We start from the raw sequence: 26,900 nt of genomic DNA, 5'->3' as shown, positions 1-26,900 counted from the left end.
CGTGTGTGTGTTTGACATGATAAATACGCAGTATGTTATGAAGACTCAAAGTGTTCGATAAAAGTCACAGCAATACATGCAATGTTATGGACTAAACCATACCAATTAACATCACATACAAAATGCGTACAAATACACATTTAATGTAACCACAGTTTACACATTCTAAAACTTCTGATCCTCAAAATTCACCGTGCTATGCAGTAGCTGTCTAATTATATTGTACAAGTTCAAAACACTCAGTTGCTGGGCTTTGGTAATTTATTTCATTTTCAACTCAAATCTCTCCAGTTTTACACAGAGAGTGAGTTTAGCTCCAGACAGCATGAACGAATGTGAAGTAGTAGTAAGGACTGCCTCTTTTTCAGGAAGCAGTACCACTGAAAAACTGCTCTCATTTCATTCTGTTGACTATCCAGATGAATAGGGGAAACTCTTCTGAAGAAGATAAGTTGGTAGATAAATTGTCTCATGTAATTTGAACCACAAAGACATCAATTCGCCTCTGCTGTATGTTGAGGTCATGCAGAAATCACAGAAAAAGTATATCTCAGAACCCTATAAAGGGAAACGACAGCTATTTGCATGCATGCATGTATAGATACCACCAAGGGGCAAGGGAGAAGGCTTAAATATTTTTCCATAATTTGTGTGTAGAGCGGATAATGGTGTAATCAGTTAGGGCTGTGAATTGTATAAAATATAATTAAGCTGGTGGGATGTCATCATAGGCCAAAGACTCATCATTGATACCTCATTAGGAGACTTAACACATATTTATTTATGTGAAAATCTTCCAGATTATTACTTCAGGCAGAGTACCACGTGATTAAATCTTTTCCTCGCCTGTAAGACTTTACTGAGGGCCCATTTGCATCGGCTTATCGAATGACTTGCTGGCTGTCAATTACTTTGAAAACAACAGCGTTACAATCTGTTTGCGTTTCATACTATTCACGACCTCATTCGAAAACTAAGGCCTTCATTACTGACAATTAGATTTGTACGTGTTTTACCGACTGACTGGTCCGTCAGAGGAGGCTGAGACATGCTGATGACGCCGCTTTGAAATGAAATGAAAGGGGAAGTGAAACTTTAGGCTGCTGTGCGGACGCGAACCAGAACGACAGAAAGCAAACTTGAAAGTTGCTGAGGAAGTTAAGGTAGAGCCAACTTTGTCAGAAATGCTTGATATACTACGGAAAACAATCTCAATTAGTCAATATTAAAGTTGTTCCGTTTACGTTACATTCTAGTTTGATGTGATTTCTGTCTGAAGTTGTAACGTCGCACTAATGACAGTTCGTGTGTTCAGTGTTGTAGCTAGCTAGTTAGCGAGCTAGCTGAAGTGTTGTTCACAAAAGTGATTATAGTAGTGTTAATGTTATTATAGCAACTCCTGTGTACTTTGTGCACTAGTTATTTGTGTGTGTGTGTGTGTGTGTGTGTGTGTGTGTGTGTGTGTGTTCTTATAGTGTCCTGCTGCGTCTCCTGGCCTTAGCAAAATGATGTCAACAGACAACCTGTACTTCATCATAACAACAAAACCTGACTACCCAGGACACATCAATGCTGGCTGCATATGTTTCATCAGGGAATACAAGTACAGATCAGAAATTAGTCACTCTCCCAAAAAGTTGCATGTCTGCAAAGCCTGCTCTCCCTTAGATTATGCGATAGATTTGAGTTGCATGGAGCAGCTGAGTGCAGAGGAAGCTGAGCTGCTGCAGGCCCTGCCTGACGACACAGAGAGGCTGAAGTGGTTCAAAGAGAAAAATGCCCTTCAAACAGCACTGGGACTCACCAAGGGTACTCCAGTGACTGTGGATCAAGGAAGACAGGAGCTTCGAGGCATCATCCGCTACATCGGGACACTGACAGAGCCAACATTTTCCTGCCCCTTGTCAGGAACTTTTTTTGGCATTGAACTGCAGGTGGGACAAAAACGGGAATAATGTTGGTAGAATATGCAACTGTACAACTGTCTCTCCATTTTGTTTGAACTCAGAGCCCCCCACTCTTTTGCCAACACACATTGAATTGAGAAAGTGACATTAATTCAGGGCTGCTGCTATGCTTGTGTCCCCGCCCAGGGAAAAGACAAGGGGAAGGGGGATACTGACGGGACCCATGGATATAAAACCCTCTTCTCCTGTCCAAAAGATTGTGGCATTTTTGCCCCGTTCTCCAGGGTCAGGCCTGTGGTTCCTAGCACCTTGTCACCCTCCATCCCAGAGCACTCCCCACAGCTGGACACAGAGGAGCTCGCTCCAGGGGACAGAGTCACTTATTTCACCAATGATAAATGTCGGCATGGAATGGTAGTGGAACTGCGGGAAGAGGATGGAAAACATGTTGTTCGGATCTCCACAGTAAGCAATGTTTTATTCTTTAATTTTAACCAGTCCAAAAATATCTGAAAGAAAAACAATAGTGACACAAATTATCTCAGAAGAGTTAAAAGCGCTCCCTTTATTTTTTTTTTTATTTTTTTCTCCAAAATAAAAAAAAAAAATTCTATCTATTATTGTTATGAAAGTAAAAATCTTCTTCTCCATTTCAGGACATGGATGAGAATGGAAAAAGGGGAGGCGAAGTTGAAGTTCCACTATATGCGGTTGCTAAAGGGGAGGTGCCCGCAGGTTTGAGCAACTCTTCACACACAGTGTAAAGCTATTTCTCCCATTTATATAATATATGATACAAATATGTTCTTGACTGCAGGGCCAGAGAGCATGGAAGTTGATACTCCCCTGGAGAAACCAAACACTGATGATCTGTACTTGGATCTGGCTTTGGACTCTGCGGTAGAGGTGACTGTGGCAACAGGCAACTCGTATGGAACCATCCGCTGGATTGGCACTCTCCCTAGTCGACAGGAGACCATGGCTGGACTGGAACTGGTACTATTTGTACTGACAGCTTTTCTGTGCGGCTTAAAGTTTCGTTGAAATATTTTATATACAACTATGGGACAGTGTCAGCCTGTATTAAAAAGATTTTGGTTCACTTTCTTTTGAAGGTCATAGTTAATAGTATTTTTAATTGCAAGTTGTTGCTTTCAGTGGTATTATTTTGCTTACATTTAATCTTGGTTGTACTGATTTTATTTTCCTGTATATATCTGTCTCAAGGATGAGGAAATAGGAGTGAGTGATGGTACCTTCAAAGGTGAGCGTTTTTTCAGATGTGCCCATAAAAGAGCTCTGTTTGTGAAGCTACGCTCCTGCCGTCCCGACTCACGAATTCAACGCACATCATCCAGTCACAGCGAGAGGATGCCAGCAGTGGAAACAGAAACAGGTCAGGAAACAAGCTTAATCCACTCCTTTCTTTTTAGTCTTCAGTTAAATGATTGCAAAAATGCAGTCATTGCTGCCCTATGAGCACAGTTTGACTCCAGGCAGCAGAAAGACAAATAATTATGAGTTACATAGTGAGATATTTAAATTTTAACATATGTTCTAAAAACATGTCAGTTAAATAAAAAACTAAAAACCTTTTTTTTCTTGTTTTTTTCTTTCCATTTTTTAATGGAAAGAAAAAATACACGTTTATAAAATTTAAGTAAATACCTACATATTTGCACTTCTTGTAAAACCAGTGGAGTTTAGTGGTTCAGCAAACTAGGAGAACTATCTCCTAATGGAGGTTTTGTGCACGAGCGACAGAGTTGTGTTGAAACAGGGAACAAAAACTATTGACACAAAGCTGGAAACAAACTGAGGGTCACATATACACTGAAAGATACAGTATACAGGATACAGTATTTCTGCATTAAAATGTTTAAACACAGCAAAACTTTTCTTCTGTATTTTGTTGAGCTGTGTACTTACATCATCCCAAAACCTAAAGAAATCCAATGGTTTACTTAAGTAATGTGCATTTAATTTGGTCACCTGTTTCCATAACATCCAGGGTCTTTATTGTTTCTCTACTAACTGTACAAAATGATCATACCTCTCAAAGCAGAATGATGCATTTTTCAGCTAGTCCAGTTTTTTGAGCAGCAGGGGGCAACACTGCTTCAGCGACCATCCTCAGATGGACATCTAATTGTGTAATGTGTTAAGGTTGTATTCTACATACATCATGATGTATGTATGTGTTACTTCAGAGAGGGAGGCAGAGCGCAGCACAGGAAAGCTGGAGGCTGTTCCTCCAATCAGCGCGGAGCAGGTTAAACCGTTATTAATTGGACGAATGAAGGGGATCCAAGGCCACTGCAACTCCTGCTACATGGATGCTGCCCTCTTCAGGTCAGGATGATGAACATGTGACAATAAATTATGCATCGACAGTCTGTTTTATCCCACTTATCATACAAAACAAATATCTGTATTGTAAATCACAAAAGCATGTGTTGGGATACAACATTCCAGATACCTTTCTGTATGCTTGAGTTGATCTCAGACTTTCTCTGTTTAGAAAAGTGATACTAAAGTCAGTTGGAGTTATAAGCATGAAATGTTTTCTACTCAGTGTTGCATCTGAGGATGCATCACTGTCAAGTATTTAGTGGATTTACAGCAGCTCCATCTCTCTATAAAAGCAAAGAATCTCTTTCTGTCTGTGTGTATGTGTGCCTCAAATATCTCTGCAGATCAGGATCAGACTGACCTGAGAGTTTCAACATGGCTGCTGCTTGGTTCAAGGGTGTGCAACGTCGCATTTATTTGGGCTACAGTGATACCGTTAATAAATTATTTCATAAATGTTTTATGAATTCCACTAGCATTGTTAACAATAGCCACCATAGTCACATGCGCACAAGAGCCAATCACTGCAGAGCTCAAGCCCACGACATACCTTAAGAAACAAGCGGATTTATACCTGCAGTGGTGCGAGATGGACCGTGATTTTGCCGGCGGTTCAGTCCCGTGCATCTAAACTGACTGTTGTAGAATAATGAGACTAAACAAGTCCAGACCGAGTCTGTTCGGGTCTGAGGAGAACAGTACAACAAACTGGAATCGGAATCTGTGGATGTTCGTGTGTAGCTAGCTGCTAGCCCACCCCCACCCCCACCTCCTGACACGACACTCTGGTGCGTCCAATTCACGCGACCACTTTAAGATGACGTTGCAGCAAGACGCAGCCTCTGTGAGTCTCCAGAGTTTTTACAGTTTTTACATCACGTTGATAGGCCAAGTAAAACTGGACTCATGATAAATAATGTCCGCCACGCCTTGTCGTGAATATTGCCGTCACGTTTGCTGCGCGTTTAGTGCAGGAAGAAACGGTGAAAACTGGCTTCTCTCACGAAAGTGTCCGCAAGTAGGAAGTGTTTGCAGGCAAAAAAAAATTAAAAATTTGCTACTCCCTTTCCTATTGGTGGAAAAAGGCATCCCTCCAACCACTCACAAAATTATATGGCAAACCACATGTTTTGGTCGCTGAAAAACAGGGGAAGTTGTGGGAGGGATGCTGGCGGAAGAGTGACAGACAGTGACGTTACAGAGACAACGATAGTGATTGCAAGTTTTGAGGGTTGAGACATTTGTGACATTTAGCGTGCTTGGAGTGTATAGCCAGTGTGTTAGTGTTAGTGTGTAGTGGAGTCGTTTTTTCGTGTTGTGAGTCAAAACAATGGGACGGCTGAATGTTGAGCAGGCAGGAATGAGCTGAGGAGCCCTGAGCCTGAGGCATCGCCTGCATTTAAATGTCAAGTTACATATAACTTTGTACATTTGAAAAACTTCTGCGCAAATTTAGCAAACAACAATTTATATTTGCATTATAACTAATAAAATTGGTTCGTTAAACATATTTATGGTTTTCACAGTAAAAAATCTAACTTTTTCCTACTCTGATTTCATGCTTTTTTGTGATTTTAGGTCCATAGTATGTCTGAATAAAAAAACAACAACTGTACAGTCACACATGTGAGGTGGTGCTGAAAATAATGACACCAAACAAGGCAACGTAAATAGTTTTTAAGGTGAAATATAATGGTAAAATCAAATGTCGTCAAAAACAGCCAATTATATCCCTGATGTCCCACCTTCAAACACAACCTCATTTGGCCTTAATGAAAAAACTACTTAACCTCTGACTTTCTTATAGGAATACAGCTTCCTACGGGCAATGCACTAGTTTTAACAAAAGAAACAAACATATTGACAATCTGCTTTACTGAATCTGCATGTACTTTTAACCCTCTGAATTAGATTTTTAAATATACATTTTTAAAATGCTGAAAATCCCAGAAATTGATGCTCTGAGAGAAACAGTATTGTTTACTGTACGTAGGCTAGTTTCAAATCTCTGCATGTGCATTTTTTTATCTCACACTGAAAGAAACTGGCTGCTCAAAGTCTAGGTGCCAAATTAAACACTTGTTTCTGTCTGTGCTTTCAGCTTGTTCTCCTGCTCATCTGTGTTGGACTCCATGCTGTTTAAATCAACAGAACCTCGAGACACCCCAATTCAGAACACACTACTCCATGACATTGTTAACCCTCTCCGCAGGTGTGTTTGTTTATGTCTTTTGCAAGACAGTTCATTATTTTGTAGTAAATGAATACATATTCAGTATGTCATGTTTCTTGCAGGGAGGGCTTTGTAAAAGGCCTACAGATCATGAAACTCCGGCAGCAGCTGCAGGAACACGGCTACAGTCACTCGTTCACCACAGATGAGAAGGGTCAGTTTTGTTTGGAAGCCTCAGAGCCGTTGATTCTGGTTGTGGTCTGCAGTGACACTTACATAGCTGTTGTCTTTCAGATCCAGAGGAGTTCCTCACTGTCATCATGCACCACATTCTTGCACTGGATCCTCTACTCAAACTGTACCTCTAAATACTATTTCCCACTACATTTACAATACAATGAACTTTTGAAGAAAGTTATAATAATTACTCTCACTCTCCCATTCAGCTCAGCAGCGGGTAAAGTTCAGGAGAGTTACTGCTATCAGATCTTCTTGGACCAGAACCACAGCCTGGTGCTACCGACAGTTCAGCAGCTGCTGGAACATTCGTTCCACAGTTCAGAACTCAAGCTGGCAGAGGTAATAACACATTGACTGTGATGCTAATTAACCACATTTTTGTTATCTGCGGTCTTGATTAACATTAGCATGAAGCTCTACAAAAAATTAACTCATTTTTGTGATTTTGTAATGTGACATTATTTAACTTTTTAATGTTTAAATATCAGCTGGGCCACTTGTTTCTACACTGTGCAACTTAAGTGAGAGGGTGACACTACAGCTTGACATACATGTTTGCTTCAAGATGCAATCTTACAACACATAATATTACTGTGACATAGTTTTGTTTGTAGTTAGCTCCTTCATTACATCTGACAAACCGTTACACACCTGTGATTTGTATTCACGAAAGCGCTGTTGACCTCAGCATGTCGAAGTGTCCTTGAGCAAGATACTGAGACAGCTGGGATTGGCTCCAGCAAAAACCCCCACAACCCCATAAAAGGGATACAGACAATTGATGGATTAACCCGTCACGTGTGGTCTGTTTTGTTGTCATGGGACCATTAGAAGTGATTCCTTTTATCAAACCAGAACCTGTGATTAAAATGGTTAATGTGAAGTTGCCATGACCAAGACATCTCAAACAATGGCAACTTTGCATTTAAGGTAACATTACTGACAATAAACATTCTCTTAAATGTTCGCATCAGGGGTCATGTCAGTTTTATTTATTTATTTATTTATTTTTAAATGTAACATGCACATTTGTTGCCATTATCTTTTGACACAACACCTTTAATCATGCATTTCAAACTGACTTTCTATGGACAACCTAAAATTCTTAGATCTAATGGCTATGTCAACTTGAAACAGGTCTGTGATATTAATATAAAAAACATGTTTTCTTCATCTTTTTGCTCAGGAAATGTGTTCATCTGATGCTTTGCCTTTCATAGGTTGATTGTCTTGGCCTTTCTCTCTTAGTCCTGCTTGTCCAGTAGATGGCTCTATCAGACAGTCTCTGCAGAACGTCTCTATTCCTGGATTGAGCTTGCTTGTGTGCATTCTGTTTGATCTTTTCATTTTACTGTCTCATAACTGCAGGTGCCTTCCTGCCTCATCCTCCAGATGCCTCGTTTTGGAAAGAAATTCAAGATGTTTGATAAGATCATTCCCTCTCTGGAGCTGGACATCACTGACCTCCTCTCTGAAGGTACTGTGTACACACATGTAACACACATGGATTAACACATGGATTAACATGATTTAACACAAACATACAGTTAAATCTCATGTTTTCTGTATTTCAGGTCCTCAGCAGTGCATGCTGTGTGGAAACTTGGCGAGGGAAGAATGCCCAGCCTGTTTCAAAGATCCTCTTTTCAGCCAGACGGGATTCAAAGTGTTCTGCGAAACGTGCTCATCTCAGGTGCTGTTTATGTCATTGTGTGGACAGGAGTCATTTTGTCTGCCTTTAGCATTCATAAAAGACTTTCTGAGTATAGTGAGTACAGATTGATGTCACTTTTCCTTGTGAAACCACCCACCTCATCAGCACTTCACCAGCCATGCATGCTATTAAAGCTGTGTTACAGGGAGGAAACAAACAAACAAAGGTCTTAAAAAGTAAAAGCAGAAATGAAAATCACAGATGCTCCAAACAATATCATGCCACCCTGCCAAATATGTAAAAATATTTGAAGAGTTTCAGAGTCATTTAGCTTTGGTTCTCTTTAGACTTGAGCTATATGTAGCTATGGTTACAGGGACAATGTTCCTTTAATCAGATTTTAAAAATTCTGACTAGAGATTCCAACCAGTGTTTACATATACCCATAATAAAGTGAGCCATAGTGGTTCAGACAATTGTGAAACATCTAATCTGACAGACAATGAACAGAAGAAGTATAATGTGTATTTTTTTCTCACGACTTTATCAAGAAAATTCAATTAATTCATGAACGCATTCATTCGCTCTACCTTGTTAATATAGTTCTCAAGATGGAACCACATCGTTTCCTGGGAACAATATTTGTATCTTACCCATTCTTTATAATTAAGTAGAAATCTATGCAGTAGGACTGCACGATATATCATTTGAGCATCGTCATCGCGATGTATGTGTGCGCAATAGTCACATCAGGGCCTGCAATGTAGGAGGCAAATGAACTCATCTAATTTCAAGGGTACCTGACACACACTGTGCATGCAGACTCTGCATGCAGCGATCCAGCAATCACATTAGTTGTTAATCAGTGTACTTAAGCAGACTAAGACTGCTAAAATTGTAATTTTTTCACCGCTACTCTCAATCTGGCAAAAAATTCCTTAAGATGAGGCTGGATTGGATCAGTCTCCTCCGAATAAGGTGACATGAGACATTTTCACACTGATCTATTATCCTGATTAATAGTGGAATATCAGGGTCCATGTGAAAGCAGCTTGTAGCTGAAGTGTACTTGAACGTGTTTTCTTTATTACTATGTGATTACACAAGGGCAAGTACTGACTGAGACACAATGGCATCACATCCATACCCGCTGTTCATAGATCACTGGGTGTAGTGCTGAAACCCTGGAAATTGACAAAAAATAAGTTAGATTAAATGTTTGAGTAATATATTAAGTAGAAAATTACCATCCTTCTCTGAATATTCATTTGAAAATAGTCCTGCATGTTTTTCTCCAGGTGCACTCTCATCCTCAACGGCGCTCCCATCAGCGAGCTCCTCTGGACATTCCCAAAGGTTATGTGGGTCATGGGGTTCCTCACTCCCTGACCAGAGACAAACTGGAGCTGTTTGCTGTGCTCTGCATCGAGACCAGCCACTATGTGTCCTTCATCAAATACGGACCAGGCAGCCAAGATTGGATCTTCTTTGACAGCATGGCTGACAGAGAAGGTGAGTGGTCTGTTTTTTTTATGTATTTTCTCATTCATGCACCATTTGTGTATGTGCTCACTGGCTCAGCTGTGTGTTGTGTTCAGGAGAGAGAGACGGATTCAACATCCCAGAGGTTCAAGCCTGCCCTGAGGTTGGCAGGTACCTGGAAATGTCTCCCGCAGAGCTGGCCAATCAGGTGCCTCGAGAGATGGAAGGTGTGGCAAAACGTCTCTTCTGTGATGCCTACATGTACCTGTATCAGAGCACCAGCATGTGTCTGTATCGCTGAGAGGACACCTCATGGCACTGGAAAATCTCACAGCTTTGTCACTGCACAAAAAAAGTACTTTTGCTTTTGCTGTTCATGTAGAGTGATGTCCTTTTTCTGGTTTGGTTTGTTATTCTTCATGAATGTGTTGAAGTACACACGTCATAAATATATATTTGGGACTGATCAACTTTTTCCGGGCCAATTATTAGTATTCAAGGAGGCTGACTTTCAATAACTAAAATCTGGAACTGATACACATATGCAGGAAAAATTTAAATCTTAGTGTCAACATTTAGAATAACCAGTGATGGTAACTACAATTCATGTACTCATTAAGTATAATTTTGAGGTTATAAAGCTACTTGCGGGTTTCTATGTCTGCTACTTTATTTTTCTACTGCATTTGTAGAATTTGATAAATGTCATTAGTTGCTTTGCAGATTCAGATCATTCAATGCTAATAGCCCGTTTACTTGGGAAATGGGACCAATGAGATAGATTAGTAATCAGACATCAACACAAATAATCAGACAAAAGCTGAGCTGTCGGCCCTGATATCACCCCATTTTCTGCCTGGTGCTAGGAAAGTGAAACCCGGGTTTCATTATTTATATTAATTATACCATGTAATTTACTGACATTGCTTGCTCAATACTTTTGCACTTTTGTTGGACTGTTGTATGAACAGTTTTCTCTTGATGTTTGATGATTATCTTAAAAAAGTTATATTTACAATTTTTACACTGAGATTGATGCAAGTTTTGCATCTGAACTCCAGTGAAGAAGACGGCGGTAATGATTCGGAGTGGCCTGTAATTTAGAGTCCACTCCACAGTAATTTCTCAGTAAGCTTACTGCTGTATCTCAACAGTTTTTGATTCACAAGAGTTGAGGATTGTGGCTGGACCAGTTGAGTTATATATTTCAGTAAAATGTTTGCAAATTCTTTGTAATATTGAATGTTTTACTTTATTTGCTGCTGTTTTATATGACACATGCTTTTTTTTAAGTGTGTGGGAAAGGTAAAAATGAAAAGTTTGGGGAAAACTGCACTCAGTGGCTGGTTATGGGTCCAGCCAATTGGGGCCTTTTCAATTCACGGAATGCTTCATGTTTATTGCTACTGGTTTGGATATACAGTACAATAAATAAAGGCATATCTCAGTTCAACACAAACTTCATGTGTTTTTAATAAAGGAGATGAAAGTACTGTAAGGGCTCTGCTACTTTTGGGACCAATTCAAATAAGAAAACCCCAGTCGAGCAAAAACAAATGAGAATATGCAATGTTTTCATATATCAATTATCAGTGTTACTTTATTTGTCAATTTTAATTTAATTTGAATGTGGTCATGTCTTTGTGATTTTCTCAGCATGCAAATGTGCCCACTTATTACCAGGGTCATACATTGGATTTACCATGCTGTCTCTGCTAAATGTAGCATTATTAAATCCCTTATTTATTGCTTAATTTGCCCAGGTGTGATTTATGTGCACTTTTAAAAAGGTTGCCTGTATGTGGTGTTCCAGGGATCAATCTTTGGTCCTCTGTTGTTCAGTTTGTGCATTTTCCCTCAAGGCAACATCTGCCAAAGACACATTATGTTACTGGAAAATAGGCTCATGACACTTTTCACTGCAATCCTGAGGCCTTTTAATTCATCACTGTGTTTTTTATACCCTGAGTGTATTAAAGACATAAATTAACTGGATGTCTCAGTTTCCCACAACTCAATAATCACAAAACAGAGATTGTTTTTATTGGAATGTCAGCAGCAGGATAAATGTTATCATTTTGCATCTCTCTCTCTCTGGAAAGTACCACAAGGGTCATGAACTTTTTGTTTTTTATTTGTATTTGCGACTTTGATTTTAGAGCTTTGTCATCCACAGCCTGTTCATAACAAGTTTGATCTCCCAATCCTATCTCTCTAGTCTGCTTAAAAATATTGTAGCACCCTGATATTCAAAAATTAACTTTGGTTAGTATATCTCGGAAGAAGATCAGTTCAAAGCACTAAAACAAAAAAAAAACAAAAAAAACTAAGTGATGGGACATTTAACAATAATTTAAAAAAAGGTTTAAATAAATGGTGCTCATAAATAGAATATCAATGTGAGTGATATAATGTGTTGGCTTCATAGCAGGGTGAAATGAGTGTGTGTGTGTGTGTGTGTGTGTGTGTGTGTGTGTGTGTGTGTGTGTGTTGTGTGTGTGTGTGGGAGGGGTAGCCACTGAGCATGAGGTGTTTTCTCTTGGAGCAATTATCTGTTGAGAGCACAAACAAACAAGTCGTGGCTTTTCTTAACTTGGGATGCTACTGAAACCTTAATGAAACCATCACTGTGAAAAGAACGGCTTTTCCCTTGTTGGAAAGTCTTTTTTTTTTTGTTTTTTTTTTAACAAATACACTTGTTTCTTAATCTAAATACATTTGCATACACATTAGCCATCATTAGTAGAATTCAAAATCCTGTTTCCTCTTGCCCATTTCTAATCAATAATCTTAAATAACTTTACCACTCATACAGTATATCCAAATGAACACATTTGTGGGTGGGAAGCCAGTGAGGAACCACACTGCTGAATTTGGGTGAATGCAGAATTCTGGGGGTGATGGCATTCACCTGTCACTTCTCTGGTGAGGGTTAGGGTCTCTCAGATGAGGCTCCAGACAGTTGTATCACCAGAAATCGCAGAAAGTGTGAACAGACCAGTGCTGCCATTTCCTGCTAAATATCCCCTCACTGTGTTGAAAGGCTCATAGGGGACCAGTAAGTCCAAAATACAGCTGGACCCCAAGCTATACAGAATCTAATCTTCAAATCAATTCTGAAAGTGACAGGCAACCTGTGAGTGACCTCATGGTCATTTTGCCGGAGGTTATATTGGTTGCGGCAACTTTTGTTCAATAGGGAGCGGGGTTGGTATTTGGGATGGATGTTGCACTGACAGACAAGTTATCGGACCATTGGGGTTTGGCCCAGTTCCTTAGTTCTAACATTCTGCTAGTTTGAGAGGGCCCTGTAGTACAGCTTCTGGTTTTCCTTACAGGCCTCACTACTGTTTGCAATATGTGGATGAGGTCTCAATGCTGGGATAACGTAATGTTGCTGTGTCCCAGGTTGCAAATCGTATAAATGTAGGTAATGTGTCAGTTGTTGTTTTTGCTTCTGTTTCAGGCTAGTCGTGACGTGAAACGTGACAAGAAACATGACGTCAGTGGAATACACAGGGTTTCTGCAGGTTTGAACAGGTCAAAATTAAGACTTTTAAAGACCTTTTGAAGACCATTCTGAACTAAATTTAAGACCTACATGAAGTAAGGAAAAGTGCGGTCCCAGAATAACTTTAAAAAATAACCAACTTTTGACATCCAAATCTGTTGCCAAAATGTTTAGCAACGGTGTTCAAAATCCAAACCCCCCCCCACTTTCAATGTTAAAGTTGAGCAGGAGATGGTTTGAATATCGCTTGAAAGCGAGATGGCAGAGGCAGCACAGAGTTCGGGACGAGCAGAACTGGATGAACTTGGACCAGGAACTGGTGACAAAGGCGTACAAAAGTGTGTGATTGTGTGACTTCGCTGGAGACTTCGCTGGAGACTTCGCTGGAGACGTTTTTCCAATTTTGTGTGTGGCACCAGTGCTTTCACACCCAGTGTGCCCAAGTTGAGGGTCCTCTTGCAGTGCGTACACTGCGCTTCAGATTCATTATTTTACGGCTTTTAACCAACTGAATCTGGTTGTTCAAGTCAGAACTCGTTAAATTTTCACGTTCCCATAGAAGAACAACACACGGAAATAAATGAATTTCACCAACATATTTCCCCAAAACAAAACAAAAAAAAGTGACAACGGAAGTGGTAAATGAATGTACATATTTAAAACCTAACTAAATGTAATTTAAGACCTATATGCAAAACATGGACATATTTAAGACATTTTAAGGCCTAAAATCAAGCAAAATTTTAGACTTTTTTAAGACTTTTTAAGACCCGGCAGAAGCCCTGCATACAATTAAACGCTTCAGATAAAAATCTCAGATGCCTTGCCTGCGGGATGTGGGAATGGGTTAAGGGAGAACTTTGGTCGATTTCAACATGCAGCTTTATCACTCAAGCTACCCTTGGCATGCCAGTACCGAAGACGCAAACACTTTTGGTGCAACCCTTACAGGGCTCCTTGAACGGAGAGTTGACGGCTAACAGCATGGAGTCAGAACTTTATACTGTGTTTTAAGCATCTTAACATGCTCCAGATCTCACCCCAAAAGTTATGCAACATCAATAGACACCTTACTACACAGCACTGTAGCATGTATGACTCAAAATGATTTTAAAAAAGTGGTTAAAACACAGTATAAATGATGCTTAAAACACAGTATAAAGTTCTCAGTATAAAGTATACAGTATAAAGAACTCTCCGTTCAAGGAGCCCTGTAAGGGTTGCACCAAAAGTTTTCGCGTCTTCGGTACTGGCAAGTCAAGGGTAGCTTAAGCGATAAAGCTGCACGATGAAATCGACTGAAGTTATCCTTTAAATTGGCAACTTTTAGCGAGTTGAGCCACATGTGAAAAACTTGTGTAGCCTCACTAATTGTCATGGAACAGGGGTGTGAATGATAAAACAAGCAGGATGAACTTGTTTTTTTTTTTTTTTTTGCACATTTCAAAGACTTACAATCACAGTCACAACCTTGCTGGGTTCTGAAGAGTCTGTTACATTTATGGTACAAAAAGACACACTTAGTCAGCTTTGAAGTGTGCTTCTGTGTCAACCCAACCTCATCTTGTTCACTCCAACATCGCATGCAGGACAGTTTCACGTGATCTGAATACACACAAAGCAATTTTACATTAAACAGTGAGCTCTCCTAATCCTGTCTTATCTTTTTTTAGCCGATGCCGCGGTGGATATTTGTCTTCGCTCTGGATGCTTTTGATCCTCCTGTCCACTGTGTTTCCCCTCTGTCTTGCTGTGATCAGCTCTATGGATGACCTCTACACTAGTTAGGAGTGCTGCGCTGTGTTCTGCTCTGTGATGAGCCAGGTTCTTTTATATACCCGAGGGCACAAAGAGCGGAGCAGCCTTGTCTTAATATACAGCCCTGTAACTCAACAAAGAAGCATCCTTTTAATCCAACAAACTCAGCAATTTCAAGCACATTCATCATTATGCAACAAAAAAGTAAAGCTCCTGCATGTGTGTTAACATAAAGGGGAGTTTTGTGCTTGTGAGAGCAGAATACTTGAAGTACTCCACTACACTCCACTACATCAAGTCAACATGATATTTCTAAATTAGTATTATACCATTATGCTTTCTGTCTGAGGCGTATAAAGTCATGTGAAAACATTTGGACACCACATGAAAACCTGTGTTTTTTAACTTATTTGGAAATTTGGATGTTTAATATCAATTTTAACAATGAATGAGAGATTCAAGTTATATAAATAAACAATTCAAACTGAAGATAATACTTTTTAAAACTTTCTGTAAAATGTCATTTTAAAAAAAAGCACTTTCTAATGAGGAATAAATTAGGACATCCCCACATGTATTCCCACTTAAAATGTGATACACAGGTGTAGTATTTCATCGGAATATTATTTTACACTTTTTGTGGAAATTAGAAATGTTTGGTGGGCTGTAAATGTGAGTAGACCTCGTCAATTTTATCATTTTATTTATTTTAATTAGTTTGTTTCATTTTTACTTCCCCTTTCTCATTTCCTTTATATTAATTTATTTGAGATTGTAGTATTTCAATGTGTTATTATTATTTTTTGTCACATATATTGGAATACTTTGATCTGCCAACCAGAAGGTGTAAATGTTCAAAAAATTTCACAAACCCAAAGGAATCTGTAAATGCATTTAGTGTAACAGTGCATTTCATTTTGTCATATGTCGCTATGACTTGGAGAGACTCAGAGAGTGAGGAAGGAAGACTAAATATAACATGAATAAAACCTGCAAACAACTTTGTCCATTTCTGCCTGAGTGACATCACCTAGATTTTCACCAGCAATGGTATATGCTTGAAAAATTACAACAAATTCAATGATTGCACCCTACTAATATCTTTTTTATATCTTTTATACCATGCAGCATAAATCATATACTTTTAAATCAATAAAAAAAAACATTATTTAAACAAAGAGGAAACTTAACTAATAATAAGAATTAAGATATAGCTACAAACAATATACATACAGCAACAACAATGGAATCAATAAATCTAAATACACAAATATATACTACACATGCACAATTTGAGGTAAAACACTTTTTAGACACAGATGTTCATAGCAGCCCTTCTCTGAGGTCCTCAGTCAAGGGGCATGTTGAAAAGGGGAGAGTCGTGGATCAAGGCTGTGACCGGCTTTATTGAAAGTAATCCAAAGTATGAAATCAAACAATTTATCATCCCAATAATCTAAGCATGGCAATAAAAGCATATAAAGTCAATATAAATAACAGACGAAGGAAGAAAAGCCATTGAGTTGTTAGAAAATCAAAGTGGACCTGCGGTACCGAATCACAAGCAGGTCAGGCACCTTGAATAGTAAGTGGGCAGGCTTTTTGATTTACATTTTGGGTAAATTAATCTTAGTTGCCTTCAAAGAAAATGTCAGTTGAGTTTTGGGAATGATGAATGGTGGCAGTGAACAGTAACAAAGCTGAGTTAATCCTCAGACAGCACTCCAAACTAAAATGTCGATCAAGTTTATCAGATCAAATAAGTAATGAAACACAGGTGAACAGGAAAAGGGGAGGAAAAAAGACAAACACAAGAAGTTTAACACAAAACATGACACACAAGTAGAAACATCTGCAAAATAGGACAGAAAATGACTCAACTAAAAAACAACATGACAGCCTCTTCTATGCTTCTGTGCCCAATCTATGGCAGACAGGTTGTCCTCAATGAAAAGCCATGACGTTTTCCAGGATTCACTTAAAGGCCAGAGATTTCACAGAACTTCTCTGGCACCGCAACAATCCCAGACATGCCGTCCCAGGAATCCCTGAGCAGAACCAGATTGTCTGTGCCACAGATGTGATGTTCACTCCACATGTTGATAAGGCAGCGCCCTTTGAATCCAGCAGTTGCTATGAGGGGTCTATTGCGAGATTAAAGAATAGGAGGGACATGGGGTCACCCTGTTTGACGCCAAGGTGCAATTCTATAGGCCACTTCTTCCCCCTCTCAATCTTGTGTGGGTGGAAAAGCCTTTGTATGAGTCTTTGATTAGGTCCTGCAACTGACCATCAACTCCATAAGTGGATTTATGGGAGCCTGTATCAAAATCCATTGCAAAGTCGATGAAGATGACATTAAGCAGTGTCCTGTTCTGCTTGCATGTCTGCAGAATCCCATCTAGCAAAGCTAAATTTTCCAAGCAGCCAGGGGACCTAACAAAGCCCTTCTGATGGATATGAACCTCACAGACCCCAACAGAGTCGGTTGATCGTAGTGGCCTCTATATGTTCACATCTGTCAACCAATGTACTTCAGATGTTTTGGGTAACTACGCTTCAGGCAACAGGGCACCATCCCACAGTACACCATTACATTGAATAGATGCGAGAGCTGCTCATCTTTGGGGTACCATCACAGGAGGTTGTTACACTTAACCCCATCGGGACCAGGAGTGGTATTGCACTTCATCCAAGACAACACTCCGAAAACTTCCTTGGGGGTTACTGGGCTGCAGACAGGGACCATATCTGCTTTGGGTAGGTCAGAGAATTGTCTAAGGCTCACAAACTAGTCTTCCCTCTCCTGTATCACCCCATAACCCTAAGCCACCATTTTAGTCTTGATCCAGCAGATGGAAGCCTCATGCCCATCGATTTTACGCATTGCAAAACCAGTTCTATTATTCCAGTATTTCAGATGAACCTGAGCATATCTGGAGTGCTTCCTCCTCAGAAGAGGATTTGGTGCCCCTAGGATGTGGTTCTTACGCCCTTGAGCAAACTATGGTCTGCCACTTCACATAGCAATTGATCTCAAGAGCAGATGCTCTAGGCGAGATACCCCCATACCTTGCTTAAGGCAGCCATCTAGACAGGGCTTAAGAATAGTCTAGACGTGCGCAACAGGGATGCAATGCCAGCACTCTTCCTGCAATACGTGGCTGATTTTATACGGCCTCTGGATATGTCTTGCAGACTCACCAGCAGAGGCCAGATGAGAGCCGCACAGGCGACAGTCCGTAGCTGCCCAATGTACTCTCATCCCCATTGACGCAGATGTGGGAAGCCGTTGCACTACCATCAGTGACCACCAGTTCTTTTCCCAGGACCATAGTAGCATTCCCTTCTGGTTTAGGAAAGAGGACTCTCTGAGCCACCTGTGTGCCTCTGTGTCACAGGGTTATGCTCCCAGCAGTAGTGAGCTGTCCATGTGTCTTTTCTGTAACATGATGCTCTTGGTGGTTGTTTCCTTATCCGTTCCAGCACTGAGGGGTAGGAGCGACCTCCTCAGCCTTATTTGCTGGGTAGTACAGCGGGAAATGGATGAACCACTCATGGTGTAAGCTGGTGCACACCAACCCAACTTCATAGCATGAACTTGGGACCTCTGAGACAATTGTACCAACTGTACAAAGTGTATCAATCGCTCTGACCAGACTACCACGTGCTTGGCCAAGATGTTGATTGGTGGGCTGTGCACCTCACCCCCCAAAATGCTAGGCCAACAGGCCATGAACACCAAGCTCTATTTCTGATAAATGCACACCTCCACGAGGGTCAGTGTTTTGGAATAGCCATTCATAGTTTTTCTTTTCCCAGCTGCTATACTCCTTCCAATTACAGGGCCTCAAAAAAGTCCTTTATTATTATTTTTCGTCACTACCTCCCTGAGTCGAGAGTTGATAACTGGTGTGCCTGCTGCCTTCCTTAGATACCACATCTATGGAAGGCCCATCTCTTAGGCTCCCTTTCTGGAATAAAACCCTGATTCCCTGTTACTGGTGTTCACTCTCTACACAGTCTATAGTAGGAATTATCTCAGCTGGTCCTAACAACACCAGAAAGCTTGTTGATTGTTGTGTCTCATTCCAAGGGCCACATTTTGAGCTGCTAAAGCATCCCAAGCAGCAACAAAGTGATAAAATAAAAAAATCCACACAGAGCTTTCTGGAGTCTCTGCAGATATGAGACACTAACATGTCTTTTCTCCCCATTCCAGTATTTGTATTAAGTATTTGTACTTAATTACTTACCACCTCTGGGATTACTAGAAAAACAGTAATAGTGTGTCAAATTAATAAAATTAGTGTCGAATAGATTCTTGTCATGGAAAGGTGTTTAATGAGACCAGAGAATCAATGTATCAATGTATTTGCACATCACAAGATACATAATACATACATAAAATATTTAGATTGTTCCCATACTATAAGAATCTGTTCATGCCATTCAAACCAGGGAAGAAAAGCATCCGTCGGCACAATCATATAATAACACTCATACACTGCACTCTCTCCTCTGCTGATCCCCACCAGTATCTGATATTATATTATCTGTTATACACTGTGTCCTTGTCATCCATTTCAGCTCCTCATAAATCCTAACTTGCTGAGTGCAGTCAGGAAGCATCCAATAAGATGGAGAACAAATAGCATCAGTCTTGATCATGGCGACATCTTTGTGCTGAGCCTGTTGTCAGCACAGACTCTAATTATTTGATTTAGAGTTTGATGCAAAAAGAAATGTGTTGTTTAGTTTAACATCTGTTTCTGTGGACGCTATAAGTTTTATTAGTTTATCTCATTCTGTTTTATCCAGTTTATAGAGTCAAGGGGTATGAGTCACTGTGGTTTATTTTTCTGTTGTGTTATTATGAATGTATTATAGTGCACACTCTCTCATTTTTTCTATTCTTATTTATGAATGGGTCTTTTTCTTCCTCTGCCTCTCATCTTTTAATAAACCATTTGCACTAAAGGTCACACATGTCTTAAAGCTTTTATGGACATCTTCATTTTGAGTCTACATTGAAAACATTCAAATTCCCCTTCTTTCATGAGAAGAAAGGCTTTTATTGCCTTCCTCTCCACCCAGTGAGAATTATGACTTTCAAAGCCATATGCTCTCTTAATTACTTAACAGCATTAGTGCTCATAAATGTGTCATTAAAGGACACATGCTGGCCATATACAGTTCACACAGATTTTTGTGGCATCTCCAGAGTATAATATTAATTTGCAGCAGTGTGGATGTGGCGATCTTTGGATATGATTTGAGATTTGTATGTCATCAGCACCTGTGGGACCCTGATCTACATCCATCATGATGAGCATATTACTCCCTGACTGTCATGGGAAGGATTCACAAAGGGGGTATCTGGCCGATGTTCCATCTGCATAATTCAGCAGCAGAAAGGTTAAAGCCGTATCATTTTCATCTTCACAAACTCTCCTCCCAGAGTGATTCATATTTCTGTGTTTTTCTTTATGATTCAGCCAAGACAGCTGACACATGTGACGGGAGTGGGCTGACACATGACTGTAGAGGTGTGAGATTCAAAAATTCAAAAGTGATATAAGAAGTTGGTTACGTGTAGCCTGAGACATGCATACATATACAAGGCAATTTGTGCACCCGTCTGCTGTTGTGCTCACAGTGAAGCTGCCTCTGGGACTGCAGCTGACTCATCCATCACAATGAAAAAGAGATGTTTACCCATTATAGGGCCATGAGACGTGGCTTTTAGTGAGAAGCCACTGATCGATCCCCAACAGGCTCTAAGTCCTCAATACAACTGGTGGCCTTCTGTTAATCTCCTGCTTTATGCATCATGCTGCAGTTAGTGATTGCAGCAATAATATTGGCATGTTGAGGAACATGTATTCACTCCCTGAGGCTCCATGTCCCCACAGCAGTCACAGACATCTCTTTAAATTTCTACCATGCAGTGCTGTATGAAAACAGCATCTGCCACACGGTAACTTCACATGTATTAAGAACTCAGACAGCACAATTATCCTGCAGAATAATCTAAATGTTTGTTTACTGTGATAGACAGGTTTTAGCTACACCAGTGTTGTGTCTTTGCGGATAGAGATGTTGATGTTGGTGGTGAATGGATGGGTCAGTCACAGGACATTCACCTAGGAGACCAAGGTTTAAATCCTATGTGAGGCCAATCTTAAATGGTGTTATTTATTTATTTAGTAGTAGTTATTTAAAGTGAAACCTTGATTGTTACATAAATCTAAGTCTTTTTTGCACCTTTATTTTGAAAGTGCATGAATATTAATGCTAACTTGTTGGAATAATCAGAAAAACCTCTTCCTCAAGATTAGAGTTATGAAAGTTATACTACACAAGGTGCTGAGCTGATGTCATATGACACTGAAACATGGCAGACAACAGTAATTGTTGATGGACGATGGTGACTATCTTTCATCAGATTCATGTATTACATATATTTTGGCCCACATGTGATCTGTAACATGGTATTTTCAGTAAAGAAACACAAACATATCCTTAAAATGTTCAATTATTATTAAAATTACAGTGTTTGCAGGGATATGTTGGGGGTACCAATCATATTTCCTCAGTATGTGGGGCTCCTATCCCCCCTTTCCCATCCTGTTTTTGCTTTTGTGTTACATGATGTTGACATTTGTAGTTCAGTGCATATAAAATCATAACAGAGACACGAGTGGGTGTGATTAGACTCCAATTTACCTTGGGCGGAGAGAACAGAGACAGACACATTAAAGCGATCTTTCAATAATTTGACGTAATTGATGAAGGATGGGAAATTATGTGCGATAATAAGAAATCAATTTCTTAATGTGGAAGATTATGTTGTCAGTAGCAGACGTGACTTATTTAGACATATTCTGGTCCAAGATACTTGTTCTTCCTCACAGTTAAAGATATAAAGTACAACAGAGCATATGACATATCAAACTAAATCAAACTCAATAAAAGCTGAGTCCAGACCTCTAACTGTCCACATCTCAGGTTTGTTCAGTGCTGAAATTAATGAAGTGAAACAAAATGAGAAACCATCAAACCAAAAAAGTGTATAAAACACTGTATCTTAACAAGGTAAAACTAGTTCTTTGAAGTGGTTATCTTTAGTTTTTTATACTCTCATCTTTATCTTAAGTTTCTTGCTATTATAACCACATCATATGGACGACGTGACACTTTCACTACTTGAGTTGGCTTGACATTACCAACAATAGAATAACAACAAAATTCCACTTCCTGTATACAGTAACAAGCTGTCTATGGAAGCCGTATAACCTTAAACAACCAATAATCAAACCACACAGGAGTTCATGGCAATTGTACAACTATATTTCTTAACATTGTGCAGCTAAATGAACTACAGATTGTTAATAGAGTTTATTTTCAGTCTATAACATAATAAACTTGGCATTGTCACTGTAAAAGCTGCTTCTTGCTGAGGTGACGCTGTCCCTTAAAGAACAGCTCAGGGCCGGACCTTGTGAGAGCACAGAGTTCCCATGAGACTAGACACACGAGACTGTAGACACAAGGAAGTGAAAGTTGAACAACAGCCACAAAACCTTCTGAGTGCCATCTCACCACCACACTGAGGGAAAGAGTGAACAGTGAAGCAGCAGGTGAGATATGGCATGTTGGGTTCCGCGTGTGTGTCTTTTCGTGCTCAGATCGGGGAGGTTGTTCCTCCCAATCACACCCCTCCAGGCAACAGTGGTGTTTTGGAACTGGACTTCTGTGCTAGTCACAGTTTGTCCATAACAAACACCATGTTCAAGCATAAGGGTGTCCATCAGTGCACGTGGCACCAGGACACCCTAGGCCGGAGGTCAATGATCGACTTTGTGGTCGTGTCATCTGACCTCCAACCATATGTCTTGGACACTCGGGTGAAGAGAGGAGCTGAGCTGTCAACTGATCACCACCTGGTGGTGAGTTGGATCCGCTGGCAGGGGAAGAAGCTGGACTGACTCGGCAGACCCAAACGTATTGTGAGAGTCTGCTGGGAACGTCTGGCGGAACCCTCTGTCAGGGAGGTCTTCAACTCCCACCTCCGGGAGAGCTTTGACCAGATCCTGAGGGAGGCTGGGGACATTGAGCTCGAATGGACCGTGATCTCCACTTCCATTATTGACGTGGCTGTTCGGAGCTGTGGCCGTAAGGTCTCCAGTGCATGTCGTGGTGGCAATCCTAATAATTTCTAATAATCAGCGCTCCCACACTAGGCTATGCAGACTTTACCCTACCTTTTATGCACAGATGCTAGCTGCGAGGGTTTTGGAACTGGAAGAGGAAACCTAACTATCAGGAGCGAGTTGGCTTATTCAAACCAGTGTGGTCCTTGATGGAACAGTGGCCACAACTCAGAGAGAAAGTTGGAAAGTTGCTTTGCATCCTGACTAACCTGGAAATAGCTGTAAACAGTTCTGTTTGTAAAGTTGAGTGAATACAGCATTCCAGCAACACCAAAATAGAGTCTCACAATTTCAGCTAGCCTCATATCCTTTAGTGGCTGGTTGTATGACTTGGATTGCGTTGGTAATAAGTTAACAATACTGATATGATACACATATCAAATTAAGCGTGCCATTATTCACTTAAAAAACTCACCTTTTACATTACACACCAAATATGTAGTCATGTCAGAGACCTGATGCTCAGGCAGCTCGCATAGCTGTCAGTTGCTCCCATGTCCCTCTCCTAACTGGATAGTTGAAATTAGAAGAGAATAGTTGACTTTATTCTCGACATTTCAACTTTATTCTTGACATTTAGATTTTATCCTCGACATCTCAATTTGTTTTTTGATCAAACTTGAAAGCCCTTATAAGTATCTTGTATTGGTTACTGGGGACAGTGAACATCTTATCTTTGCCTTTGCTTACGCGCTCATCAATTTTCTATGTTTGTCCTGATTTCTGACCTCGGTCAGGGCTAATGAGAGAGGAGAAAACAGACTTTTCATTCTGAAGGCTTCCTCTCAGTCAGGGGGGACGGAGCTGCTGCTGCTGTTGTTGTCAGTCCTTGTAAAGATAACGCTGATCATGTGTCTTTTTTTAATGAAATTGTTGTTGTGAGTGGAGCTCCACTGTGGTTAGGGTTAGGGCTTTGATAATAGATACTGGTGATCCTACAGTGAACTTTTGTTTGAGTTTGGAGGCTATAACACACAAAATAAAAAACACAAAACATTTCAGTGTAGCTGAGCAAAAACGTCCTGATCTCATTCTTAAGGCCCCCCACACACTGCCCAGACATCCAACTGCCTTATCTGACCACTCTCCAACCACTCTGTTGCCTCTTGTCTGTCCCGTTGGGCAGAAAAGTTGCATTGAACACACCGCTCTGACGTGCTGCCAGCTCCACAGTAGCATGTACGTTCTGCGCTTGCGCGAGATGCAATAAGCGGGCGGCTCTAGTGTTAAGAGCGCTGGACGAGAGGTTTATGCATGCAACTCTCTTTACATTCGATGAAAACAAAACTTAACTATTTCAGACAAAAACAGCTGCATACTGAGCACAATAATAATAGATAGTAATGCATTTTCTTTAGGGGTCAGTTTAAGGTGTTAATTAGATTAATTAATTACACTGCAAATTAACGCGTTATAAAAATGAACGCAATTAATTCTGAGATTCTGAGTGGCAATTCAGTGTGCGAGCATTTTAAATTTGGCCCACTGAATGACCTGTAGGCTACTTGGCAGTGGCACGTCACGGTAGCACTAGCACCGAGGAACTTGTCCGGACATGTTATTATTATCTTATTGGTTTGCTGGGATGTGCTTGACCATTTTCTTTTAAATTTCATTTATGAAACGCACTTCACCAAAAAAAAAAAAAAAAAAATGTGGATTTCAAATCTTCTCTTCTTAGTGTATTCAATTGATTAGTCATGCAATACAATTTTGTAATGTCTTAGAATTCAAATTCTTTATTTGGGTACCTTTAGCAGATATGAAATTAAAATGCAATTAATTAGATTAATTAATTACAAATCCAGTAATTAATTACATTAATTTTTTTAATCGCTTGACAGCCCTAATTTTATTTACAGGCACTTTCCAGGGATTTCAAGGTCACCTTAAAAAAAAAACAATTACAGAACGACAACAATAATAAAAACAATTAGAATACAAATAGTAAAACAATTCAATACAAAATGATAAAAGAAGACAAAACAGCAATAATAAAATCAGATATATTATGAGGGGAAGGCCAGTCTCAACAGGTGTGTTTTGAGATATGAATTGAAGGTTGACAGTGTTGTTAAAGACCAGATGTCCTGAGGGAGTGTGTTCCAGAACCGAGGGGCAGAGTAGCTAAAAGATCTTAGTCCCATTGTGAATAAATGTGCAGAAGGGGTGAAGAGGAGCGAAGCAGAGGAGGTCCTAAATGTACGGGAAGGTATATATGTTTGAAGGAGTCCGGTGAACAGCTTGTCTCATGCCAGTACTCGAAAACATGAAAACAAGAAATGATGGAACAGAGTACATAGAAAACCAATGTGCACACAGTATTACGCCCCTCCCACACACCGCGCTGATTCGCTAGCACACCGCCAGAGTATCCAATGGCTCAGATGGCCGACAGCCAACCTCCTCAGACTTTGCATGTTCCGAAAGCTTCCAACGCACCTGAACACACCGAACATATTTGTTCCCGACCTCGTCCGAGTCTCTTCAAATGCTGTCAGCTTTGTCAAGTGCATTAAGTGCGACACTTGTTGCATTATTCATTAAGATAATTCTAAACAGATTTCTGTAGTTCAAACAACACAGAATTGTAGTTGAGAACGTCATTTATAACAGCCCACATATTATAAAAAATGTCGGGTTCAAATCGGGCTCGGGCTCATAATAACAGTTAATGTATCGGGCCAGGCCGGCTGGGCCGGGCTCGGACACAACGTGCACGGGCTCGGGCCGGGTCGGGCTTAATTTTGTTGGGCCTGTTCATCAGATAAATCATTTGCTTTGTATGATGTCACTGTCATTGAATTTTAGCCAATGAGAAACAGGAAAGCATAGCAACCGTTTCCATGAAAAACATTTCATTTTGTTCATAGCTCATCATTCATGTTCCTTCACTGATTCCTCTCCTGGTGTTCTCGCTCAGTCAGTCACTTGTTCTTGGCTAGAAGGCTTTAGCTGTTAGCTGCTAACTGTCATGTTGTCTAAAAGTACATATAATCATGAAGTTGCAGCTATGTATTTACCATGAACTACAGTGTCATGTTGACCGTTGGCACGATTGTTTGAGAACGAGGAGCTGAGAACTGTGCATTACATGATTCACCGCTTGTTCTTGTTCCTTCACTGACTCCGCTCCTGTCGTTCTCGTTCAGTCAGTCACTCGTTCTTGGCTAGCCGGCTTTAGCTGTCAGCTGCTTATTGTCATGTTGTCTAAAAGTACACATAATCATTGAGTTGCAGCTATGTATTTGCCATGAAATACAGTGTTACATTGACCGTTAGCACATTTGTTTGAGAACAATGAGCTGAGAACTGTGTATTACATGAGTCACCGCTTGTTCTTGTTCCCTCACTGATTTATCTCCTGTTATTCTCGTTCAGTCTTGTCTTTACTAAGGGTTGGATTATCTGCTGTAGTGGTAAACTACGTTCCATTACATATATGAGTCTACTGACGTAACTGATTTTGTTTCAGTTATTAGTCAGACCCCATGTATTTCCATGGAAACGCGACGCACACTCACGAAAACCTTTAAAATTTGAGAGCAAACTGTCCATCAACATGGATATATTTCGATTATACATTTTATTTTTGTTGGTATTACTT

The 26,900-nt window shown here is 40.2% G+C and overlaps 1 protein-coding gene across 1 annotated transcript; it reads left to right on the top strand.

Moving 5' to 3' along the window:
• Nucleotides 1–875: 875 nt before the first annotated feature.
• Nucleotides 876–11,803, top strand: cyldl (cylindromatosis (turban tumor syndrome), like). The gene is made up of 15 exons (XM_037113991.1): nucleotides 876–1,163; nucleotides 1,476–1,934; nucleotides 2,094–2,372; nucleotides 2,564–2,642; nucleotides 2,725–2,903; nucleotides 3,135–3,303; nucleotides 4,118–4,259; nucleotides 6,361–6,471; nucleotides 6,555–6,646; nucleotides 6,727–6,790; nucleotides 6,879–7,011; nucleotides 8,041–8,149; nucleotides 8,247–8,365; nucleotides 9,625–9,838; nucleotides 9,925–11,803. The coding sequence occupies exons 2-15, from the start codon at nucleotides 1,506–1,508 to the stop codon at nucleotides 10,107–10,109; spliced, it is 2,304 nt and encodes a 767-aa protein (XP_036969886.1). The 5' UTR covers nucleotides 876–1,163; nucleotides 1,476–1,505; the 3' UTR covers nucleotides 10,110–11,803.
• The last annotated feature ends 15,097 nt before the right edge of the window (nucleotides 11,804–26,900 follow it).

This window comes from Acanthopagrus latus, chromosome 11 (assembly GCF_904848185.1).
Source record: "Acanthopagrus latus isolate v.2019 chromosome 11, fAcaLat1.1, whole genome shotgun sequence".
Lineage (NCBI taxonomy): Eukaryota > Metazoa > Chordata > Actinopteri > Spariformes > Sparidae > Acanthopagrus > Acanthopagrus latus.
This window is presented reverse-complemented; position numbering and strand designations above follow the sequence as displayed.